General features: G+C 40.3%; 1 protein-coding gene across 1 annotated transcript in view; it reads left to right on the plus strand.

The window, feature by feature from the left end:
• Window positions 1-26,481, plus strand: part of NCEH1 (neutral cholesterol ester hydrolase 1) — a 69,175-nt gene that overhangs the window by 34,828 nt on the left and 7,866 nt on the right. The window contains exons 2-3 of the mRNA XM_005675307.3: window positions 8,006-8,234; window positions 10,481-10,550. Of these exons, the coding sequence (XP_005675364.1) occupies window positions 8,006-8,234; window positions 10,481-10,550 (299 nt within the window). The remainder of the gene's footprint in view (window positions 1-8,005; window positions 8,235-10,480; window positions 10,551-26,481) is intronic.

Here is a 26,481-nt window from a genome sequence, read left to right on the forward strand (position 1 = left end):
GACACTTGTGCTGCTTGGTTTGAACAGTCATGATCATGGGAATTCTCTGCAGGTTGGAACAGAAGGCATGAGAAGATCTTGAAATACCCAGGAAGTTGGCAATCATTAGATCTCTTAAGGGAGCAGTAGTCAGAGGGCAGAGCTGGCAGTGATGAGACTATTGAAATAATTGGATTATGCCTCCACAGTGTGCCCAAAACTTCTCCTGGCTAGGAGAAAGAATATTTTCCTCCTTGGTCTATTTCCTTGTCACTGTGTTTTATTTCTTTGCTAGATCTCTTGAGTCTTACTATTATCTGCATTATTAACAGATACCTCTGAGCTCTTCCTCCAGGCCTTGCCTCCCTGAATCTCTGACCCTGTCTTTTATACCTGTCTACCTAGATGTTCCATTGACTTTAAATGGAATAATTTTAAAATGGAATTTTCTTGCCTTTCCTGATTGTTCTTCTGCCTGTATTCTGTGTTTCTCATACCCTAAGTGAAGACTTCCAGGGTCTTTCAGTCCTTTGCCTGTGTCCTACGAGCCTGCTTCCTGATACCATATCTTCTCTGTGTGCAGTTACCGAGGTGCATCAACTCTGCCTCAGTGATACCTCTTGAATATATTCCCTCCCCTATATTCTCCTGGGGCAGACCTTCATTTTCTTCCTGTAGACAGTTGCCAAATGCTACGGCTATGGTCCTCTAGTCTCTCACCAATCTACTGTGTACACCTCAGCTGCATCATTTTGCCCAAAATATAGTCTCATGAAAAAGAGTGTCCAAAATCTTTGCTGTTTAACCATTAACAACTAAGAGCATTTCATCTGCCACCATCTTTCCAGCTGCACCTTTAGTCAGACTGCATCATCTTCTACATCAGAAGTTGCAGCTGGTGGTTTAGTCCAGATTTGGCCTGCAGGCAAGTTTTATTTGGTCTGCAGCTTAAAAAAAAAATTGATCTGAATCAATGATTTAAAATCAGAGGATTTCCCTTAAAAGCTAAAGGCAGAGAAAGTTTAGTTAACTTTGAACGCTTAAAGACAGATGGAAATTTGCAGCAGTCAGTCAAGGTTTGAATTCTTAGCTGCTTTAGTTCTGAGTCCGTCTTTCACCTGTCTTTGTGTCACTGTCACATATAGCAGGATCTTTACATATAGTCTGTGTGTGCATGCGCAGTCCTCAGTCGTGTCCAACTCTTTGCGACCTCATGGGCTGTAGCCCACCAGTCTCCTTGCTCCATGGAATTTTTCCAGGCAAGAATACTGGAGTGGGTTGCCATTTTTTACTCCAGGGAATCTTTCTGACCCACGGAAGCAGATTGGCAAGCAGATTCTTTATCACTGCACCACCTGGGAAGTCCTTACACATACTAGTCAGGGCCTCATTAATACTTGTTGAATTATTGTTACCTGACTTTTGATAGTTTCTTGATACAAACATTGAAGTTGTTTGTAGAAAAAAAGTACTGCATTAGTGAGTCACAGGTGATCTGTACAGTGTTAAAAAGTGAAGGTCATGTTATTTGCACACCAATAGAAAAAAATAAATATGCATTTTAAAGTATACTCAAACTTTACAATGTTTAAAAAATGTGACCAGACTATGGCTGATTCTTGTTGATGTATGACAGAAAACCACAAAATTCTGTAAAGCAATTATCCTTCAATCAAAAAATTAAAAAAAAAATGCGACTGGGACTTCCCTGGTGGTCCAGTGGTTAAGAATCCACCTTCAGTGCAGGGGACATGGGTTCTATCCTTGATGGGGTAACTAAGCTCCCACATACCGTGAGACAACTAAGCCCATGCACCATGACTACTGAGCCCGTGGGCCACAACTAGAGAGAAGCCCAGGTGTCCTAGTGAAGAACCCATGTGCCACAGCTGAAGATCCCCAAGTGCTGCATCTAAGACCTGAAGCAGTCAAAAATAAATAAATTTTCTTTTAAATGTGACTTTATGGTCATGCAGATAAGTTTGTTCTATGAAATTGTTGTTCTATAACAGGCAGGAAAATGGCGGAATCTGGAGAGGAGAATATTAGAAAGCTGCTTGACAGGATGAAATGGCCATCACTGGAAAAGTTGGAGAACAACTTGTGTGGGATACAAAATTTTGAATGTGAGAAATGAAGCAGGTAGTGAGTTATAATAGATGCTCCAAGTATCTAATGTGGTTGGTTTGTGTTGAAATTTGATCACACACTGAGTTATTGATGTGTGTGGAGTGTACTAGGACTTTTCCCCACCTCTCCATCCCACTTTGACATGAGCATACAAGTGAACTTTTTAGAGATAACAGTTTTACATCTTTTTAACCTGTAATAATTTCAGAACTTGGTAATCATTGTGGTCCTAATAGCAAATTACGTAATGGGGAGAAAACCAATCATCTCAGTTTCCCTGGAAACATGGGGCTGTCTATCCCTGGGCTCACATTTCATCATGCTGGATTTTCCAGATCAGTGATGTGACAGTAACAATAGAAGGCTTAGTATAAACCAGGTACTATTCTAGTACCTGTTTTCACTTTTGTAAGCATCACAACAATCTTTTTAACCAATTAGCATTATTATTTCTGTTTTATATATGAGAAATTGAAGCACAGAGATTAGTAACTTGCTGGCAGTTGGGGAAGCTGGACTTTTAACCCAAGCATCACTGTGGAGTCTATGCTACTGACTTTGGTGTTTGACATGACTCTTGTTGTTATTGTTCAGTCTCTAAGTCATGTCTGACTCTGCGACTCCATGGACTCAACATGCCAGGCTTCCCTGTCCTTTACTATCTCCTGAAGTTTTTTCAAATTCATGTCCATTGAGTGATGCCATCCAACCATTTCACCTTCTGCTGCCTTCTTCTTTTGCCCTCAGTCTTTCCCAGTATCAGGGTCTTTTCTAGTGAGTTGACTGTTTGCATTAGGTGGCCAAAGTATTGGAGCTTCAGCATCAGTCCTTCCAATGAATATTCAGGGTTGATTTCCTTTAGGATTGACTGGTTGGTTTTCCTTGCAGTCCAAGGATCTCAACAGTCTTCTCCAACACCACAATTCAAAAGCATCATTCAGCCTTCTTTATGGTCCAGCTTTCACATCTGTACTTGACTACTGCAAAAGCCAAAGCTCAGACTATATGGACCTTTGTCAGTAAAGTGATGTCTTTGCTTTTTAATATACTGTCTAAGTTTGCCATAGTTTTTCTTCCAAGGAGCAAACGTCTTTTAATTTCATGGCTGAAGTTACTGTCAGCAGTGATTTTGGACCCCAAGAAAGTAAAACCTGACATTGACATGTCTCTTACATTGAGCCTCAATTGCCATGCTCTGCATACTTCCACTTCCCTTGATTACATTTTCTTCCCATAGGCATTTGTCCAACACTTTGGCATCTTGGTTTCCTATCCTTTTCCTTACTATTCACACTTCATCTTCTGTGTGTGTGTACACTCAGTCATGACTGACTCTTTGTTCCCTACGGACTAGGGCCTGCCAGGCTCCTCTGTCCATGGGATTGTCTCAGGCAAGAATGCTTTAGTGGGTTGCCATTTCATTCTCCAGGGGATCTTCCCAACCCAAGGATTAAACCCAAATCTCCTGCATTGGCAGGTGGATTCTTTACCACTGAGCCGCCTGGGAAGCCCCTTCATCTTCTGTTAAGGCACAATTCAAAATAGATGCCTTACTGAATTTCATCTCGCCAAGAAGAGGCACAAGTAATTCCTTCCTTCTCTGGGCTTGTGCAACCCTTTACCTAGGTTTCTCTTACTAAACTTGTATTACTTAACTAACTAACATCAGCTATTCATTTAGAGTTCTTGGTTCTCTTCTATTTCTCTAAGCTCCAGAAGATTGTCTTTTTCTCCCCCTTAAGTTTCCCTGTCCATTGAATATATTTTCTTATTCAAATGATGAATGAATTAACAGAGAACAATCCCATTCATAAACACAAAAATGAACAGAGTATAATTTAAGCAGAGTATAGTTTTTGCTTGACTTCCTTTCATTTTTGCTTGTCCTCTGACCTTTGGTCATCAGACCCAGGTGGGGAACCAGTGGCCAACCTATTTTGTATATCTGGTTCTACTAAGGTGTAATGAGTATCCTCAGGCAGAATTCCCTTCTAGATCCTGGAATAGTTATGGGGCAAGTTTCAAGACCTCTAACATTGCCTTAGGGTACTTAAGCTAGCCGAGACTGGGTCAATTCACAACCCATGAAACTCTTAACACTTGGAATATTTCTTTGTGCTACTGGAGTTTTCTGGCTACTTCTAAAAAGGTTTCAGGAAACAACAGCTTGAGAATGTCTCTTGGGTGGATCTGAATCTCATTTCATGAACTCAAGAATGCAAGAAGTATAACTTGATCTATATTTCAAGCCTTTATTCTTTAGGTAGAACTTAATTCCAATGAATTTAGGTATTCCTCCATCACTGTTTTCTTTCAGGTTTTGGGGTGTTTTATACATTGAGACATAATACTTTGGGTGGTGGGGGGAAGCATCTGGGTACACATCCTCAGCCCACATTCCTGTTCCACCTGGTCCTTGGTGTTTGGTTCCTACAAGTTGCCCTGGGATATCCTTTGTTCTTACCTATGAGAGCCTTTTAGATCTATTAGTGCTCTCTTCTATTCCTGCTGGACCCTTGAGAATGTGTCATGGGCCATGGATAATGGAGTTGTCTCAGAAACGTCTGCAAGACATTCATGCAACCTTGCTATTTTTGTGCCTTTTGGGCACATGGAATTCTTCTGCTGCTCCTGCCCCAGCTGGAGCCCAAGGAGCTCTCTGAGCTCATTTGAGGCACCACCTTCCTAGACATATCCTGAAGTCAGTCTTCCCAAGAGTCTTGTCTTTTTCCAGGGTTCTGTTTTGGGCATGAGACATATGTCTATTGCTCTCAGATTCCATAGATATATCCGAGGGTTGCTATGTCCCAAGATTCTTTTTTCATTGAATCTCAGATATCAATCCTTACATTCCTCATTTCATCTCCAATACTTTCTCCTTCCATCTCCCACCACCTAGTTTGGAGATTCACTCTCTATTCAGGCAACTTCTTATTCATCATGCAATCTTCTAAATCAGTGTCTGTTTTTTGTTTTAATTTTCCAAAGGATGTAGGCTTTTGAAAATTAAAAGCAGGAAAACACTCCTGTTTCTTTGCTATTTGTTCTCATATCCCTTCCTTGAGGTAACAACTACAGAAAGGCTTGGCTACTGATTTTATCTGCCGGACAGTAGGGATAGGAGCAGAGAAGGCAATGGCACCCTACTCCAGTATTCTTGCCTGGAAAATCCCATGGATGGAGGAGCCTGGTGGGCTGTGGTCCATGGGGTCGCGAAGAGTCGGACACAACTGAGCGAATTCGCTTTCACTTTTCACTTTCATGCATTGGAGAAGGAAATGGCAACCCACTCCAGTGTTCTTGCCTGGAGAATCCCAGGGATGGGGGAGCCTGGTGGGCCGCCGTCTCTGGGGTTGCACAGAGTCGGACACAACTGAAGCGACTTAGCAGCAGCAGCAGCAGCAGGGATAGGAGGGGAGTAGTGAGAAGAGCTAAGGAAAGCAATAGATATTAGAGGGAAAAGTTGGATACCATTCACAGTTTTAGCATGCCACACAATATCACATACACATGTAAATGTCATCCTATCCTGGATAGTTTTCAGAGCAGCTTCCTGGGCTCACACTGTTCTCAACAAGCATCTCTAGGGTAATTCTCTATGTCCTGCAGCCCTCTCATAGTTCCTGGAATCCAGCTTCTATACTGGTTAATCTCTAAGCTTCTTTTCTCTCTTTCCTCAGAAGGAGGAAAATAATAGAACTGTAGCCAGAATTCAACAACTCACACTGTAGGCACTCAGGCAGTAATAACTATTATTAATAATAGTAATAATAAATTGGTTAATGACAGATTACTGTTTGCTTATCTCTATTTTCAAATTTTGAAACAAACTCACTATTATCTGTAGGATAATGATTTTTCATTCTGAAATTTATCAATGAATTCCAAATATTAGCACAGTTTTTACACCCATCTAGCCTTTCTTACATGTATCTACTTACCTTTTTCTCCTTCATTAGCAAACTGTCCCTTCTCCAGTGAGCATTTTTGTCCCCTGTCAATGTTGTAAACAATGCAGATAGTTGTTCAGAAACCCCGTTCAAGTCCGTGATCGTAAGCTAATACAGCAGAAGTGCTTTAGGAAAGGTATGGGCAGATTGAGGAAAGTCTGCATGCAATCAGAGCGTGCAATGCAGAAGGGAAACCAGGGGTGGATGCTATGTAAACTGAATAATCTACTGTAATCTGTTTTGTAAAGACAGTTCACTTGTTTTACAGCTTTCCTTTAATTGAAGAAACTCATATACTTTGCTTTAAATATTTAATAAAGTCTTCATTCAGCTAAAAGCAAAAAATGTAGTCCATAAAATAACTGAGTCAAGCCTGCCGTTTCTTTCTTCATATTTTATTATTTCATGCCTATTGAGCTACTTTGGCTGTGAGAAATAGAATTGATCTTGTGGGTTCTCTGTTAATTCACAAGGGTTTGTCGTGTTAAGTCTAGAAATCTTAGTGAATACAGAGATTCTCAACTAGGCCCCAGTGAATCTCTGTATTCCCCCATTAGACTGATGTGTTACCACAAAACTCAAATGATGATTGCTGCTGCTGCTGCTGGGGCTAAGTCGCTTCAGTTGTGTCCGACTCTGTGCGACGCCGTACCTCTTCCTAATTTGCCAAAGACTTTAAACCTTTAATCTTATGACTAGACACCTCTGTATATGTGTGTGTGCACAAACACATTTGTTTGTTTCATATCAAAAACAGTAAAAGTTGTTTTAACTTTTTCAATAAATTGGTCAATTGATACACACTGAAATTGAGTTATTTTATTAATATTCATTTGCTTTGCTATTGCATATATTGGCAGCTAATAGATATTAATGGAATTGCTGGAAAAACTGTTCATTGTTAGATAAACTGCTTCTGGCTCTTGCTTTTCATGAACACTGGCTAATTGTTCTATAATGCAGTCTTTCCAGCTCTTTTCATGGCAGGGCATATGTGTACAGTAATAATATTTTATATGAGACAGTGGGGTAAACGGCTCAGGAACTTGGCTGCTCAGGGACAGAGAGCATCAGTGTCATAGCACATCTGTGTCCTCTTCAAGACATAACAGTGTGCTCCATGCATGTGCTGGGAAGCTGTATTATGGTGTATTGCAGACTACATATAGCTCTTAATTCTACTCATGACATTGTCTTCTTGATCTTATGATGGCATTAAATATTTCACTAATCATCAGTGTTCTGTTTAATATTCTACAGAAGCACACTGTTAAATCTTCAGCTGCTCCCCTTCAAGGTTTGAGAGCCACTAGGAGATACAGTTGAGATCTTCCCTGGTAGCTCAGATGGTAAAGCGTCTTCCTACAATGCGGGAGACCTAGGTTCAATCCCTGGGCCAGGAAGATCCCCTGGAGAAGGAAATGGCAAACCACTCCAGTACTCTTGCCTGGGAAATCCCATGGACAGAGGAGCCTGGTAGGCTATAGTCCATGGGGTCACAAAGAATCTTTTATGTGTATTCAAATAAAGTACTCTTCCTTCCCTCCTAGTATGTTATTGGAAATGTGGTGTGCTAATTTAGGGTGAGGAAAGGGACTAAAAACTGGAATTTACAGTTCCCAGGTTTGAGTTGAAGAACTTCCAGTTAACCAGCAAGATGGGCACATTCAGCTAATTCCTAAGCCTGCTTGATAAAACAAGACTAGTGACACATTTCCTGCTCAGAGATTATCTGAAGATCAAAGAAGATCTCATATAAGAAAACACTCTGGAAGCTCAAGGAATGAAAGATAGATACATTGTGTTATCTTATTGAAAGTGGCTAGTGAGTCCTCAAGGGTAGTGGCAATTGCATGTAAGAATTCAAATGCTGAGGGTTGGTGAGTGTGGCTCAGGTGACGACAAAGCTGACGCACACTCTCCTTCATCTTCCCCTCATCCTCCAGAGCAACCTGATACACTACCTGGGCCTCAGCCATCATCTGCTTGCGCTGAACTTCATCATCGTTTCTTTTGGCAAGAAAAGTGCATGGTCGTCTGCTCGGGTGAAGGTGACTGACACTGACTTTGATGGTGTGGAAGTCAGAGTGTTTGAAGGCCCTCCAAAGCCAGAAGAGCCTCTGAAACGCAGCGTTGTTTACATCCATGGAGGAGGCTGGGCCTTGGCAAGCGCAAGTATGTCCTCACCTTTAGGTTGTTTGGGGTTGTGGCCGGCCCTGGCAGAGATATATGACTGGGTTGACTTTCTTACTGCGTGAGGAGAAAGGGACCACTGGACTTGGTCCCTTGGCAGTCCCAGTTACCCTACCATCCCAGCAAAGTTATTCATAGCACCCCTTCCTCCCCACTTGTCATTCTTGAAAGGATCCTGGTTTGGATGATTAATTATATAGCTACCCTACACCAAGAGTTTTGCCTGTTTGTTAATTCAGGCAGACTGTTTTGAAAATATTTCCTGTAATCTAAATAATACACTAACTTATTGTGAAGTAGTGAAGTTGCTTTCTATACCCAAACAAGGTAAAGTTGGGCCAGAATATGAGGCAGGTATCTGTAGCTCTAGACTAACTTGTGTTTTGAAGACATCTTTCTATGAAATAGAACAAGGATGTCTGTGTATACAGGTTAATTCGTTAACAGTTCATCTGCTTATGAAACCAAAGATGAAAATATAAAATGTATGCCCCAGTTAAAGGGAAATGACCTTGAAAATTTCAAGAACATTCTTTTTAGCATTGGATAACTTTCATGAGCAGAATACACATTAAAAATGGCAGGCAGCCAAGTGGAGCAGCCAGTGAAAAGCATACTAAGGAGGAGGGATAAGGGCCTTACCTCTGCTCATAATTATTATGGAGCTACTTTCTTATCTTCAGCCCAGAGATTATTTTCATCCATTAAGTTTAAAGGCAATGGGACTTCCGTGGGACTTCATGGGACTTCCTTGGTGGTCTAGTAGCTAAGACTCCACACTGCCAATACAGGGCGCCTAGCTTTAGGGAACTACACTCCACATGCTGCAACATGCCACAGTTAAAATCCAGTGCAGGCAAATAAATAAATGTTGCTTTTAGTCACTCAGATATGTCCAACTCTTTGCAACCCCATGAGCTGTGGCCCACCAGGCTTCTGTGTCCATGGAATTCCAGGCCAGAATACTGGAGTGGGTTGTCATACCCTTCTCCAGGGGGTCTTCCCGATCCAAGGATTGAGCCTGGGTCACCTCCTTTGCAGGCAGATTCTTTACTGGCTGAGCCACCAAGGAAACGAAATAAATAAATAACAGTAAAAAAAAAAAAAAAAAAAAGGCAAAGGCCAAAAAGTGTAACTTTCTCTAGTAATCTCATTTCATTTAACTCCATATTCATCATTTATTCTTTTATTCATTGATTTGTTCATATTTCCAACAGATGATTACTGAATATGTAGGTCTGCCCAGAGCCGAGAGGTTTCCTGGGCTATAGGACTTTGGGTATTAAAACCTCAAACAGTTGTGTGCAAACCTGGACCTTTGGTCACTCTAATGTGTGCTAGATGATGGGAATACAAAAGTGAGTAAAACAGAGTCTCTGCCCTAGAAAGGATAGCATCTGTAGCGTTGGATGCTTGCCAGGAGAGACAGTACACCAGAGGCCAGGATGTGGAAGTGCCAGGAATGGTATGGATTATGAGTCAGCTTAGCCTTTTCCACACAATTTTGACTCATCAGTCCCATCAGAGAAAAAAGGCTTAGTCTGGAGGAGATAATCAAGTGTTTATGTAGTTATTGAACTTCTGGTTCTAATACTGCCTTGGAAAGTCTATAAATAAGGTATTTTGTGGCTTTCTGTTGAGACAATCTAGCACTTAATGTAAGACTATCCAAAGAACAGCTAAGGGATTAAAGTGTTACATATTAAAATATGTAAAAACCTTTAGATTCTCATTCTAAGAAGTGCTAAGACTTCCTAAAACTCTATTTGTTATATGTTGGTTTAAATGGAATACCATAGTCTTCAAATTGGTGGCTTTTCTGAATCACAGCAAATGAGGGTATTAAAAGAAAAATTTGGGGGTTCTAAGGAGGGACTGCTTATTCACTATGATTTTGGGAAAGGCATACCTCTTTGAAGAATTACAAAATCAGAATGAATCTAATGTACTTTATATAGACAATTGTGAAATAATTTTTAGTTAACAACACATTCGAAGGTAATCTTGTATGGATTTCCTGTTATTTATAGCAATTGCATTTTATCAGAAACCAGGTTAATTCTTCTGTATTTATACTTGTAACTCTGCTAATGAGATGTATGTTCATATTTACTTTTTATTGTTCTTACTATTAATAACTTAAGTCTGAGTTAGTTAGCAGAATTTAAGAATGGTCAGTATTAAATAGACTGCATTATAGTGAGTGATTGCTCTCTTGTCTCTTTTAGAAATCAGGTATTATGATGAACTGTGCACAGCCATGGCTGAGGAATTGAATGCTGTCATTGTCTCCATTGAGTAAGTAATTAATAATTTTCATACAAGAAAATTTAACAAATGATCCTTAGTAACTATCTAGTTACTTTATAAGTGATAAAATGTAAAATTAAAGTCCAGAGAGGTGAACTGATCTTCCCGAGAAAAATGATTTCTGATGTAACTTGGAATTTCTTCAACTAGCTTTATAATGCCTCAAATTATCTTTTTTTACTTTAGTTTTAGAATCTTCTGGAAAAGGAATTAACTGAGATTTTGAGAGAAATATGCAATCAGTTATCTATGCAATCAGTTTGATTACCACCTTTTATATCTAAAAACCAATAAGCACTTTAAGAGAATCTGTCCTACATCCAAGAGTTGGAAAAGGTATTCTCCTGGAGTCAGGTTCTATAAATCAGACCTTGTAAACAGTGATGTGTTCACTATTCTTAGTATAGCCTATTATTATCATTGTTAGAATTAATATCAGTGTTTTGAGTTGCTTCTAACAATTCTATATTAGCTGTTTTTCTGGGAAACTAAGAAGAACGTGCCCAAAGAAAAGCAATGCCAAAGAATGATCAAACTACCCCACAACTGGACTCATCTCACGTGCTAGCAAAGTAATGCTGAAACTTCTCCAACAGTACTTCTCAACAGTACATGAACCGTGAACTTCCAGATGTTCAAGCTGGATTTAGAAAAGGCAGAGAAACCCAAGATCAAATTGCCAACATCCACTGGATCATCGAAAAAGCAAGCGAGTTCCAGGAAAATATCTACTTCTGCTTTACTGACGATGCCAAAGCCTTTGACTGTGTGGATCACAAGAAACTGTGGAAAATTCTGAAAGAGGTGGGAATACCAGACCACCTGACCTGCCTCTTGAGAAATCTGTATGCAGGTCGGGAGGCAGCAGTTAGAACTGGGCATGGAACAACAGCTTGGTTCCAAATTGGGAAAGGAGCATGTCAAGGCTGTATATTGTCACCCTGTTTATTTAACTTATATGCAGAGTACATCATGAGAAATGCTGGACTGAAGCACAAGCTGGAATCAAGACTGTTGGGAGAAATATCAGTAACCTCAGATATGACACCACCCTTATGGCAGAAAGTGAAGAAGAACTAAAGAGCCTCTTGATGAAAGTGAAAAACGAGAGTGAAAAAGTTGGCTTAAAGCTCAACATTCAGAAAACGAAGATCATGGCATCTGGCCCCGTCACTTCATGGGATATAGATGGGGAAAGAGTGGAAACAGTGACAGACTTTATTTTGGGGGGGCACCAAAATCACTGCAGATGGTGACTGCAGCCATGTAATTAAAAGACTCTTGTTCCTTGGAAGAAAAGCCATGATGAACCTAGACAGCATATTAAAAAGCAGAAACATTACTTTGCTGAAAAGGTCGGTCTAGTCAAAGCTTTGGTGTTTCCAGTAGTCATGTATGGATGTGAGAGTTGGACTGTAAAGATCGCGGAGTGCTGAAGAATTGATGCTTTTGAACTGTGGTGTTGGAGAAGACTCTTGAGAATCCCTTGGACTGCAGGGAGATCCAACTAGTCCATCCTAAAGGCAATCAGTCCTGAATATTCATGGGAAGGACTGATGTTGAAGCTGAAACTCCAATACTTTGGCCACTTGATGGGAAGAACTTATTCATTGGAAAAGACCCTCATGCTGGGAAAGATTGAAGGCAGGAGGAGAAGGGGATGACAGAGGATGAGATGATTGGATGACATCACCGACCCAATGGACATGAGTTTGAGTGTACTTCGGGAGTTGGTGATGGACAGGGAAGCCTAGTGTGCTGCATTTCATGGGGTCACAAAAAGCTGGACACAACTGAGTGACTGAACTGAACTGAACTGAAGAATGTGAAAAATAGTTTTAACAACTGCAATGATTGTAGTCACACAAAAAATCATGGTGTTCCATGGCAGGCATGGTACAGGTGCTATGTGTACACTGTTTCTCCTCCTTCAGGTCTTTGTCCAAATATTATTCTTTCAACAAGGCCTTCCTTCATACCCCTAAAATTTCAGTCCACTTTTCTTCTGTTTTATTTTTCTCCAAAATTATCAATTATAATTCTCCAAATTTTCAAAACTATCTCCAATTATCAGTGGACTGACAGATCATATATATAACTTATTATGTGTTTATTGTATTAGGTAGAAATAGAAGATGTAAATTTTGTGAAGACAGAGATTTTAGGGAAGGTTGTCTGTTTTGCTCATAGTTGATCATTAGTGTCTGGAATTGTCCCTGGCAGGTAGAAGTCATTTGTGATACTGTGATTTGTAAGAAATATATGTTTGGTCATACAGATGACCAAATATATATTTTTCATATTTACTTGTTCTTCATCCAAAGTTCCTGGCTCACAGTTCCCCAGATCCTTGAAATTTCCGGTATTCAGAGTATAAAGATGTCTTTGTTTTGTGAATGAGATGACCTTTGGAAGCACCTAAGGATGGGGATACTGGTTGCCAGGAGAACCAACCATGTGATTAGAGGGCTGGAACTTTCCTATACCCTGGTCTCTGAGGAGGGGAGAGGGGCTGGAGGCTGAATCAATTGCCAGTGGTCAGTGATTTTATCAGTCATACCTATGTAATGAATCTTCCATGAAAACCCAAAGGACAGGGTTCAGAAAGCTTCCACTTGGTGAACATATGTAAATGAGAGAGTGGTACACCTTTGAGAGGACATGGAAGCTCTGAACCCTTCCCATGTACCTTGCCCTTCATATCTCTTCCATCTGGCTGTTCCTGAGTTGTATCCTTTTATAATAAATCAGTAACCTGGAGAGCAAAATGTTTCTCTGAGTTCTGTGAGCTGCTCTAGCAAATTAATTGAGCCTAAAGAGGAAGTTGTGGAACCCTCTGATTTGTAGCCAGGTGGAAAGAAGTATAAGTAATAACTTGGACTTGGGATTGGCAGCCTGAGTTGGAGGGGATTGTTGGAACCTCCCATCTATAACTTGCTGAGAAACATAGGTGATTGCTTGGGCTTGTGTCCAGTGTCTGAAGTAGGGCGGGTATCTACAGTTTTGTAAGTGGTGGTTTAGTCACTAAGTTGTGTCCAACTCTTTGTGACCCCATGGACTGTAGCTCACCAGCCTTCCCTGTCCATAACATTTTCCAGGAAATAATACTGGAGTAGGTTGCCATTTCCTTCTCCAGGGGATCTTCCCAACCTGACCCAGGCATTGAACCCAGGTCTGCATTTCACGTGGTCTCCTGCATTGCAGGCAGATTCTTTACTGACTGAACCACAGAGAACAAATGTTGATCCTTTAATCTGTGGAATCTGATGCTATCTCCAGGTAGATACTCGCAGAATTGAGTTGAACTGAAAGACACCCAACTGATGTCTGGTGCATTGCTTGATGGAGGTATGGGACAAGCCCCTCCCCTACCCTAGCACCCCCCAACAAACAAACACACATTGAAAATTAGTCACAAAACACCAGAAAAACACTTAACACCTATTTATAGAATGAGTGAAGAAAGAATTTTGCTTAGCTCTCGTAAAGTCATCCAAAATAAGTATTTTGATAATTTTCCTCATAGATGACAAATTTGAGGTCCATAAAGTTAAGTAATCTGCATGAAGTCACATAGGTGGAGTGAAGAATTGAATAAGTCAGGTGGAATCACACCCCAGGTTCCTGTGTTTCTTTGAGCCAGAATCAAACTAACATTAAAAGACTTCTGGTTCAAGATGGTGGAGTAGATGGACGTGTGCTCATCTCCTCATGTGAGAGCGCCAAAATCGCAAATAACTGTTAAACAACCACAGATAGGAGGTTGCTGGAACCCACCAAAAAGAGATACGCCACATCCAAAGACAAAGACGAAGCCGCAGTGAGATAGTAGGAGGGGTACAATCAGAATAAGATCAAATCCCATAACCACCAGGTGCATGGCGTACAAACTGGAGAATAATAATACCAAAAAAGTCCTCCCATTGTTGTGAAGGTTCTGAGCCCCATATCAGGCTTCCCAGACTGGGGATCTGACAAAGGGACTGGGAGTCCCCTGGGAATCTGATCCTGAGGGTCAGTGGGATTTGATTACAGGACTTTCACAGGACTGGGGGAAATAAAAACTCCAGTCTTGGAGGGTACAAAAAAAATTTTGTGTGCACCAAGACCCAGAGGAAAGGAGCAATGACCCCACAGGAAACTGAACCAAAACACCTTCTAGTGTTGGAGGGCCTCCTGGGGAGGTTGGATCAGCAGGGGCTTACCACAGGGATGGGGCGCTGGCAGTGGCAGTCCTGGAAGGTCCTTCTTGGCATAAGCCCTCTTGGAGGTCACTATTAACCCTACCATAGAGCCTGTAGACCCAAGGACTGGGTTGCCTCAGGCACAACTACCAGGGAGGGAGTGTAATCCCAGCCATCAGCATATAGTTGGACTAAAGCTTTACTGAACAAGGTCCTGCCCACCAGAGCAAGACCTAGCTTTTCCCACCCTGTCCCTCCCATCAAGAAGCTTACAGAAATCTCTTAGCCTCATCCACCAGAGGGCAGATAGAAGAAGCAAGAAGAACTACAATCCCACAGCAGCTAGAAAGAAAACTACATTACAGAAAGTTAATCAGGATGAAAAAGCAGAGTTATATCCCAGATGAAAGAACAATAATATAAAACCCCAGAAAAACAACTAAATGAAGTGGAGATAAGCTTCAGAATAATGATAGTAAAGATGATCCAGGATCTCAGAAACAGAATGGAGAAGATGCAAGAAATGTTTACCAAAGACCTAGAAGAACTAAAGAACAAACAAACAGAGATGAAAAATGTTATGCCCGAAGTCCGAGTCCCCAGAACTGAGAGAATAAGATGTCCACAGCAATGCAAAACATAAAGGGGTTTTATTGCTAGCTCGAGCTAGGGCTCCCATCTCATGCAACACAGTGGAGTCTCGAGGAGAACCCCGAGCTCTGAATCACAGCTGCTTTTATACAGGCGGTTCATAGTACAGCTGATGGGTAATGATTGGTTGAGCCTTATGCACGCGCGTGATTTTCAAATCCCGCATCCCTATCCGGATTGGCTCAGGTTTGGCGCCATCGGGGACTTTCCCAGGGTGTGGTTCCCCTGAATCATGACTCAGGTTTTACAAGAATCTGAATCTTAGGCCTAGTATAGCTTGTTGAGCCTGTCATGGCTCAGGTCTGGTCCCTTAACAAAAAATAGCCTAAAAAGAATCAGTAGCAGAATAACTAAGGCAGAAGAATGGATAAGTGACTTGGAGGACAGAATGGTAGAAATCACTGCTGCAGAACAGAGTATAGAAAAAAGAATGAAAAAAAAAAAGACAGCCTACAAGACCTCTGGGACAACATTAAACACACCAATATGTTCATTATAGGGGTCCCAGAAGGAGAAGAGAGAGAGAGAGAATCTGAGAAAATATTTGAAGATGTAATAGCTGAAAACTTCCCTAACATGGGAAAGAAATAGTCAACCAAGTCCAGGAAGCACAGAGAATCCCAGCTAGGATAAAGCCAAGGAGAAACACCCCAGTACACATAGTAATCAAACTCAAAAAAATTAAAGACAAAGATAAACTTCTAAAAACATCAAGGGAAAAATGACAAATATCGTATAAGGGAACTCCCATCAGGTTATCAGCTGATTTCTCAATAGAAATTCTACAAGCCAGAAGGGAATGGCACAATACATTTAAAGTGATGAAGGGGAAGAACCTATAACCAAGAATACTCTGCCCAGCAAGAAGACTCTCATTCAGATTTGATGGAGAAAGCAAAAGCTTTCCAGACAAGCAAAAATTAAGAGAATTCAACACCACCAAACCAGCTTTACGACAAATGTTAAAGAAACTTCTCTAGGCAGGGAAACACAAGAGAAGGAAAAGACCTACAGAAAATAAACCCAAAACTATTAAGAAAATGGTAATAGGATCATACATATTGATAATTACCTTAAATGTAAATAGATTAAATGCACCAACCAAAAGACATAACTGGATGGGTGGATAAAAACATGTGCATGGATGCACTTCCACTTACCACATCACTCTGCTTGACCCATCAAATTGTATGTAATTATTTTATATCGTTCAGTTAATCATATTCCCACTATGGCTTACAGTTATAATTATCTTTTATTTTTTGTCAGGCTATTGATTGTGAAAACTGATAAACTTCTTTTATTATTGTGATTATGTAACTATTACCCACTTAATACCATTGTATCATGATTGATCAACAGAAAAATAATTCTAAAAAGAATTCTATATCATCAAAACTACCATTTAATAGAAAAACTTGTAATCACTTTTTAAAATCCAGATGCATATCAGAATTACCTTGGAATTTTTTGAAAAAATACAAATGCCCAGGTATTGTTTTTATTTCTCCAAAGCTCCAGATATGTTTCTAATGAACAGTCATGTTTAAAAACAACTGGACTGTTTGATGATTTTATACTTTGATCTAGTTTGTTTCACTTTTTATATTTTATATTCAGTGCTCCCATTTCATATAGTTTATGTTTTCCAATTTTTCCAGCTCTTCTTTTTTTTTTATGTTCTTTTTCATGCCTTTTTCAAGAGTAATAGAAAAACTTTTGTGCACATATATACGGGAATTACCTGGTAGCTCAGTGGTAAAAAAATCAGCCTGCAATGCAGGAGACACAAGAGACGTCGGTTCAATCCCTGGGTCGAGAAGAGCCCCTGGAGAAGGGAATGGCTACCCACTCTAGTATTCTTGCCTTGAAAATTCCATGAACAGAGGAGTTTGGTGGGCTCTTTCAGGTCTCAAAGAATCAGACATGACTGAGTGACTTTTAGTTAGTTAGTGTGTGGCTGTCCTGTCACATTGATCTAAGTAGCAGGAAGTATTAGTTATTGTACAAGGTCTGCCTTGTTCTGCGAGAAGGCAACCAAGGGCCAGACAATTGTCAAGAACCACATTAGCCAAGGAAACAAGAGAGGCCCCAAGTCCCATTAAGACTTTACATAGGAGTCAACCTACTACATCATTTTACTTATCTATTGATCAGATTATTTATCTTTTGAATAAGTGTCTCAGGTCTTTCCCTGACTCACAGGTATATTCCTCTGCTGTGACCTGCAGGGTTTCTGCAAAACAGTCAGACCCAACTGAACAACTAAGCACACAAACACATACATATACATAAATAGTATGTATAATATATATGTTTTAGAAAACTTATGAATTTTTGCCTAACTAAAAAATTTATGACATTTTGATTCCACTTGTTTGACTTGGTATGAATAGAATGCTACATTTCTTATTTTTAAAAAGTAGATATGCAACAAGCAACAGAGGTTTACTGTATAGCACAGGGAACTATAGTCAATATCTTATAATAACCTATAACGGAAAATAATCTCAAAAAACAATTGAAAAAAGAAATAAAACATTGAAGGAAGCTAATGATGACAAGTGACAGGTTTATGGCAACATTTGCCACATTCCATGCCCTGACCTTGCCTTACCTTCCCTCTGCCTCTCTCTGCCAGCTGAGATCCCATTCACAGCTTATCTCTTCTTTGCCCCTACTCTAGATCAGGAACCTAAGGGACTCTTTGCCTCTCCAGTCCCTTGGAAGGGCTAGTCTCCAAAGTCACTGAAGCAGCTCTGACCCTATGAACAAGAATCTTAAAACCAGAGTGGTGCTGTGGCAGCCTCCTCAGCAAATTTGACACTAGACAGCCCTAGACAACTTCCAGGCCATCCTGGATACTCATCAGGGCGTCCCAGATCACTCAAGGGGCCCCTGGTGCAATTTTATATTGCAAGAAGTGTCAAGTAAATTTTTATATCATATGGCCTGGGCAGCTGGTCAGAGGAAGACTGCAGCTGTTTAAGCAGATGAAACCCCATTATAGATCAAGGCCCTGAAGCTCAGTGCTAGTGAGCTGGCCTCAGGGCCTCTTCAGTGGTTTCCTGTGTAGCTCCAGTTCCTCAAAAGCCAGAGCAAAGGACAGAAGGTGGTCTTGTTTTACTTGGCACCATGAGGATTCTTCACATGAGCTTTATCTTCCAAGTGTTCTTTTAAGCCTAGGTTTATCATAAAACAAAGAAGGATAGATATGATGTTTTTAAGATTTTTTTAAAAGAGGTTAAATATAGAGCAACAGAATGGGTCTGACTTGTTCAGTTGGGTCTGACAGAAACAGAGTTTCTGCAGGGTTTCTTTTATAGAAACCCTTAGCAGTAGCAGCAGCAGCAGGTCACAGCAGAAGAACAATACACCTGTGAGCCAGTGAAAGACCTGAGACACTTATTCAAAAGACTAGAGAGCTCTTCAAGAAAATTAGAGACACCAAGGGGATGTTTCATGCAGAGATGGGCACAGTAAAGGACAAAAATGGTATGGACCTAACAGAAGCAGAAGATATTAAGAAGAGGTGGCAAGAATAGACAGAAGAACTATACAAAACAGATCTTCATGACCAAGATAATCACTATGGTGTGATCACTCACCTAGAGCTAGACATCCTGGAATGTGAAGTCAAGTGGGCCTTAGGAAGCATCACTATGAACAAAGCTAGTGGAGGCGATGGAATTCCAGGTGATCTATTTCAAATCCTAAAAGATGATGCTGTGAAAGTGCTGCACTCAGTATGCCAGCAAATTTGGAAAACTCAGCAGTGGCAACAGGACTGGAAAAGGTCAGTTTTCATTCCAATCCCAAAGAAAGGCAATGCCAAAGAATGATCAAACTACTGCACAGTTGCATTCATCTCACATACTAGTAAAGTAATGCTCAAAATTCTCCAAACCAGGCTTCAACAGTACATGAACTGTGAACTTCCAGATGTTCCAGCTGGGTTTAGAAAAGGCAGAGGAACCAGAGATCAAATTGCCAACATCTGCTGGATCATGGAAAAAGCAAGAGAATTCCAGAAAAACATCTATCTCTGCTTTATTGACTATGCCAAAGCCTTTGACTGTGTGGATCACAATAAACTGTGAAAAATTCTGAAAGAGATGGGAATACCAGACCACTTGACCTGCCTCCTGAGAAATCTGTATGCAGGTCAGGAAGCAACAGTTAGAACTGGACATGGAACACATTGGTTCCAAATAGGAAAAGGAGTACGTCAAGGCTATATATTGTCACCCTGCTTATTAAACTTATATGCAGAGTACATCATGAGAAATGCTGGGCTGGATGAAGCACAAACTGGAATCAAGATTGCTGGAAGAAATATCAATAACCTCAGATGACACCACCCTTATGGCAGAAAGTGAAGAAGAACTAAAGAGCCTCTTGATGAAAGTGAAAGAGGAGAGTGAAAAAGTTGGCTTAAAGCTCAACATTCAGAAAACGAAGATCATGGCATCTGGTCCCATCACTTCATGGGAAATAGATGGGGAAACAGTGGAAACAGTGTCAGACTTTTTTGGGGGGGCTCCAAAATCACTGCAGATGGTGACTGCAGCCATGAAATTAGAAGACGCTTACTCCTTGGAAGAAATGTTATGACCAACCTCAGTTCAGTTCAGTTCAGTCACTCAGTCATGTCCGACTCTTTGACCAACCTAGACAGCATATTAAAAAGCAGAGACATTACTTTGTCAACAAGGGTGTGTCTAGTTAAGGCTATGGTTTTTCCAGTAGTCATGTATGGATGTGAGAGTTGCACTGTAAAAAAAGCTGAGTGCCAAAGAATTGATGCTTTTGAACTGTAGTGTTGGAGAAGACTCTTGAGAATCCCTTGGACTGCAAGGGGATCCAACCAGTCCATTCTAAAGGAAATTAGTCTTGAATATTCATTCGAAGGACTGATGTTGAAGCTGAACCGCCAATACTTTGGCCACCTGATGTGAAGAGCTGTCTCATTTGAAAAGATTCTGATGCTGGGAAAGATTGAAGGCAGGAGGAGAAAGGGACAACAGAGGATGAGATGGTTGGATGGCATCACTGACTCAAGGGGCATGAGTTTCAGTAAACTCCGGGAGTTCATGATGGACAAGGAGGCCTGTCCTGCTGCAGTTCATGGTGTCACAAAAAGTCAGACTGACTGAGCGACTGAACTGAATGAATAAATACACTTTGAGTTGGGTTAATGACTTCAGAGAGTTGTTACAAGAATCAGTTTGGACATATGAGATGAAAGGGCCTTGGATGCTCTAAGGCATTAGGCAAGTCTGGAGGCTCAGTGCCCTAGCCCATGTACAGAAAGTTCCAACTTTATTCATCAACATGTTTGGAACTCAAAGAACTTTTCTTTGCAGCAATATTGAGCTAAGGTGATTAGGATCCATCCAGGCCAGCCACCCGTGAAGAGCCACATAACGTGTATGTTCTAGTTGAGGTATGGCCAACACCATATGACTGTGATGTTTCTCTTGGAAAGTATGTTCAGAGGTCTGACGTGGGACCATATTTCTTCTCACTGTTCACCTCTTTCTTCCTTCTTCTATTCCATAAATATCTATTGACTTCCTGTAATGTGCCAGCTATTGTGTTAAATTCTGATGCATAACAGTGAGATAAACATAAACTCTGCCCTCAAAGAGTTTACAGTCTAGATAGGAAAGCAAATCTTGAACAAGTAATGTTAATAATGTGATAAGTGGTTTGAAATAGAAAGGGAAGTAGTAATGGAGGCATCTAATAGATAAGATGTTACCTAGTTCGAAGGTTTGAATTGTACTCCTAAGGATGAGGAGAACCTAGTTAAAAGAGTGAGTTGGTCATGGAAGTACAAAGTGGGGAAATGAGAGGAATTGGGAGGAAAGGAGGAGGATGAGAACATTAAGGAAATGAAATATGAGAAGTGACTGATGGAGGGACTCATGCTTCTGGAGATAACTAAGGAAAATAAGAAATATGGTGTATACCCGGAAAGCCTTCAGAAATATGGTGGACTGTTGATTCTCTTGGAATTCCTTCTCCTAGCAGGGAGGCTGTCTGGACACAACTGCCCCTTATCCTTGAGGCTAACAGGAGTGGGCAGTGTTGTCATGGCTTTGTTTCAGTGTGGGGATGGCCTGGAAGGTTATATATAATCTGAGGAAGCTGATAGGCAAGGGTTGAGGATGAAATCACTTCACATGAAGCACAACCATGAGCTGGAACTCCTGAGTTAACATCATTGGTATTGGCTCAAGATTCTGGGGACAGATATAACAACTAAGGTAGATAAAGATCTCAAGGCATACAAATAGGCGGTGACTTCTATTCAGTAGCTTCAACAACACTATGCTATTTTTACACATAATTGCACAATAAGTATTTGTGAAGTAAGTGAAAGAGTTTACCTTATAATATCAAAAATACATGGATATATCCTCATTTACATAACCTGGAAGGGAAGTTTATGTTTATTAGCTTATTTTCATAAACTTCAGTGCAGTTTAACTATAGTTTATATAATGAAACACAATACTAAAACCATAAACCATCAGGGAGAAGGAATATTTAACTTTTTTGAAAGATAAGATGCTAATGTACAGCATGGGGAATATAGTCAGTAATATTGTATTAGCTGTGTATGGTGACAAATGGTAACTAGACTTATTGTAGTCATCATGTCATAAAACATATAAATGTCGAATCAGTATGTCGTACATGTGTGGTCATTGTACTTCAATTACAAAAAGATGTAAGATAATAACAAAGTATTATTATGCTGGATATTATTAAATTCTAGCTTTTTTGATTGTGAAAAATGGTTTCAAGTTGTGTTTTGCTTAAGTCTTTGCTACACTCAAACCTTCTATTTTGTGTTGATGGAGATCTTTTCCCATCCACCAAATATCAGGTAGCACTATGCACAGAGAACTTAAAACTTGACAGAGCTGTAAAGAAGAACGTTGCTCAGTAGACAGAAAGGAAGCTGGAGTGTGTATCTTGGTCTGCTGCTAACAGTTATAAGCAATGGGACTTTTATGACTCTGTCTTCCTCATCCATAAGATTAGATGAGTGCAAGCTGACAAAATCACAAACCTTCCAGGAGGCACAATGAGACATACATGTTGATAGTTGTTCAAACAAGATACTGTGAAAGACACGACGTGACAGTTGCCTCACTGTGACTTGCCCTCTGCTCCTTTTCCTGCTCTTCCTCCCTGTCCTGAGTGGAGAAATCCTCACGTATCACCCTGACTCAGGCAGCCCCGGGAGGTGGGCAGACTGAATTTCTTGAGGGTTCCCTCCAAGAAAGGGAATATTTGTCCCAAACTTTCTTTTTACTCAGTCCAGGCCACTGTATTAGCAAACCTAAAGGCCAGTGTTACAAACAGTTTAATGCTACAGAAAGATAATATTGTGGCTTCTTTTTAAAAAGTAGGTTGTTTTAGATCCTTAACAATCATTAACTAATGAATGTCTCCTTTTTAGACATATTAAGGTAAAGTCTTCTTGACTCTGTTTTGGACTAAAAAAATAAAAATTCACTGGTTTCTCTCTTGTGGTTTAGGCCTTTTAGAATTTGTGGGGAGGAGGGTGAAGCTGTACAGAAAGCCTGTGCTATAAACAAGCAGGGAGCTGGGGAAGCTTAGTTCCACCCACACCTGAGCCCAGAGCTCAGTTTAGCTTCTGAAATCACAGAGAAAGTAGGTCAGAGGGACTTTGCACCAAGCCTACTTGGGCTCCAGTGGCCCCCTGAGGGACTGCTTGGCTCTTTAGCACCCCTTGAAGTTAAAGGTAAGGTTTGTATCTGAATGGGGGAAGAGAGGCTGGGGAGCTCCCAGCTGTGTCCATGGAGAAGCCTTAACTTGCAAACAGCATCAGGGAATCACATTGTTTGAATGGATCATAATTCTAGGATCAGTCACTCCTAGGATTTTGATGATACATCCTGACATCTGTCAGTTCTTTTGAATGTACTTATTGTCCAATCAACCAAGTTTTTGTTAAGCTCAGCTCTCCCTTGCTGAATGACTGATAGTGAAAGGTATCTCTGGAGGCAATTTTGAGAGAAGAAACAGAAAGGAAAACCCTTCCTCAACCTTTATGCGCAAACATTATTGCACAAATGAAAAGAGAAACAATTATATCTATTCACAGTGTTTCATAATTTTATTATAAATTTTATTATATTCTTCTAAAGGAAAGGAAGCTTTACCTATTAGAAGAATAAACAGATTCTTCCTCTGGAGTTGTCTCCCTCAAACAGCACAGTAAGAGAGTAATTGTTGATTTGTTTCAGATAACCCCAGCTGAACATACAGGTTCCTTAAGACTGAGCAAAATATTAACATTTTTTTTTTGTTCTCAAGATGAATCTATTGAGCTCTTCTTGGGAGACAGTAAAAAGGGGGAAAAAAGGTGGGGGCAGGGGACAAAAAAGGAATGTGATTTTGTCTCCCTCTTGAATCAAGTAGGAGTAGAATTTCATTCCAGAATATCATATGTACCTTTCACCCACCTGGCACTACATGAATAGAACTCAGTGTCCTTCCCGACTGCAGAAGGCTGTCCTAGTGTTTCCAGGCCAGGTTATTTTGAGGAAGAATGTACTTTATAACACTCTCAGAACACTACTGTCACTCAGGGATTCGATTTCCAGAGTCATCCCCCCTCAACTCTGGACTCATGTAATCTACCTTTGACTTAAGGAGGAATTTGTCAGTCTTTCTGAGCATTGCTCCATCTCTCTGCTCACTAATAAAGTAGGTAATGAATTAATAGATTGTGGAAATGGCACTGCTTATACCTGGACCACTTTAGTACATAATTATGACTTTCTGTCTATTCCTAGAAGCTGGCATGTCTGTTATGACTTACTATAAGAGAGACTTCGAGGGCTCCAAAAAAGGAGAACTGCATTTGGCTGGGCTCTTAGAAGTTTTCATGGAGGAAGCTGCATTTGAGATGAGACTTAAAGAATGGGAACGTTTGATATGGAATTGCTGGGTGAAGGGCACATGGGATGGAGAGAGGGATCAATGCTTTGGGAACAGGAACAGGAAGATATGTTCAGAGGATACTGATGGTACGGCTGGGTTCAGTGATATTTCGGAACCCTGGCATCACTTGGAAGACTTTTTCTTCAAATACAGATATGCTGGGCTCCACTTCAGATCAAATAAATGGGAATGTTTTGTAGAGGAGCTCAAACCTCAGTGTTTTTTTTTTTAATAAATCTCCCAAGATTATCCTAAGGTGCATACAGAGTTGAGAAACTCTGAGCTATGCAGGGCCTACAGACAGCCCTTGGAGACGTGCCTGAAGAGTAGGTGATTAGGGAACAATTTCTTTTTTTAATGTCTTTAAAGGTATATGGCTTAATATTTTCCCTACTATAACAGTGCTGCTATAATGACAGATTTTACATATAAAAGGTATAAACTAAATACCTTTTATATTAAAAGGTATAAACTAAATATATTAAAGGTATAAAAGTTAAAATTTTGTTTGGGATGAATAAAAATATCATTATTAAATTAAAGATTTATCATGTACGGATAATTAAAGATGTACCATGGGCCAGACGCTGTCTCAGGTGATTTGTTTTGAGAGTATTGCAAAAACACTGAAATCATGAGAGAAGTTCTGGGATGTGAGAAATCTACAGTTTTGAGAATTTGCTGCTTTGACGAGGTAATAAGGACACACATGTACATTTGAAGTCTGCGGGTTTTGAAGAATGAGAATATTTTAAAAGGATGAGGCATGTAGGGTGTAAATTTTGATTGTAGCTTTGCCACTTACTAGCTGTTGTAGGTTGGTTATGCATCCCCTTTGAGCTGCATGTTCACACCCTTAAACCCACAGATTTGCTCTGAGATTTGAGTGTAACCTCTGTAGAGCACCTGGTGAAGTGCCTCACCTAGCAGGAAAAAGTTAATTTTTATAGAGTGTACATATACATTAAATTGAGTAAGCCTCATTCTCAAGTTTACACCAAATTTTGTTCTTCTGGTAGGAGGCACGTGTTGTAATAGGTAGGCAGAAGCTAAACACTGCAGAGTCATCTATCCTTCACTGAGTTAGGCAAATTGAGACTGTATTTGCCACAAATTCATCAGGTGCTTTAACTCAATACAACTGGGGACGGAAAAGGCGGAATCCTCTTTGAGTACTTTGCAGGGACACAGCCTTGAACAAAAGCAGCAGATGCATGTATCTATGCATGCTTTCTTTGACTATACCACTCATAAATTTCCTCCTGACTCTCAGTTTTCTGTGTCTGTAATGCTATTACAGAACTATTGTGATGCTTCTCAGGTCAATTCTGAGCTACTTTGAAGGCTCATCTTACACTAGGTGACCTCAGAAATATCTAGTTTCACTGCATTCTTCAGCCTGTGAAAATAGTATCCATTCTTAGTGACTAAAACCAGAGAATGTTTCCAGAATGAACAAAGATAAGGGGAGGAGCAGTTTAGGAGACTGACGTTCAAGGAAACCAGGAGGACTAGGTTGTTTACTCTGTTACTTGAGCCGGTTATTAATCAACTCTGGAGGAGGAAATGGCAACCCCCTCAAGTACTACGGAGAGAATCCCATGTACAGAGGAGCCTGGCAGGGTACAGTCTGTGGAGTCACAAAGAGTTGGACGCGACTAAAGCAACTTAGCACCATTAATCAACTCATAAGATTTGAGGCAATAGAATGTTTTTTAGATTATCAGTTCCTCTTGGTTCAAAAGTCACTAAGATCTTTTGTGAAACAACATCTGAACATTTGATTCACATGTATGTTCATAACATAGGAAAATATGTTCTTACCCCCTGGGCCACCAAGAAGACAGCCTCTCATGCTGTCTGGCATCTTTCTGAGACAAAACAGCCTGTATTTTCACACCTTGAGTCATAAAATGCATTTATTCTTATTTCATTGAAAGAATTAAGAACTCAATTTGGTAATAATGAAATTTAAAAATTGAAACCTCGTCCCAGAACTGATGGTAAATAGACTCATATGCGATGACTCCACCTATTGGACAAAGTGGTGTACTCCTACTCCTATCACCCATTATTAATAAATGAACCAAAGATGT

The sequence above is a fragment of the Capra hircus genome, chromosome 1 (assembly GCF_001704415.2).
Source record: "Capra hircus breed San Clemente chromosome 1, ASM170441v1, whole genome shotgun sequence".
Classification (NCBI taxonomy): domain Eukaryota; kingdom Metazoa; phylum Chordata; class Mammalia; order Artiodactyla; family Bovidae; genus Capra; species Capra hircus.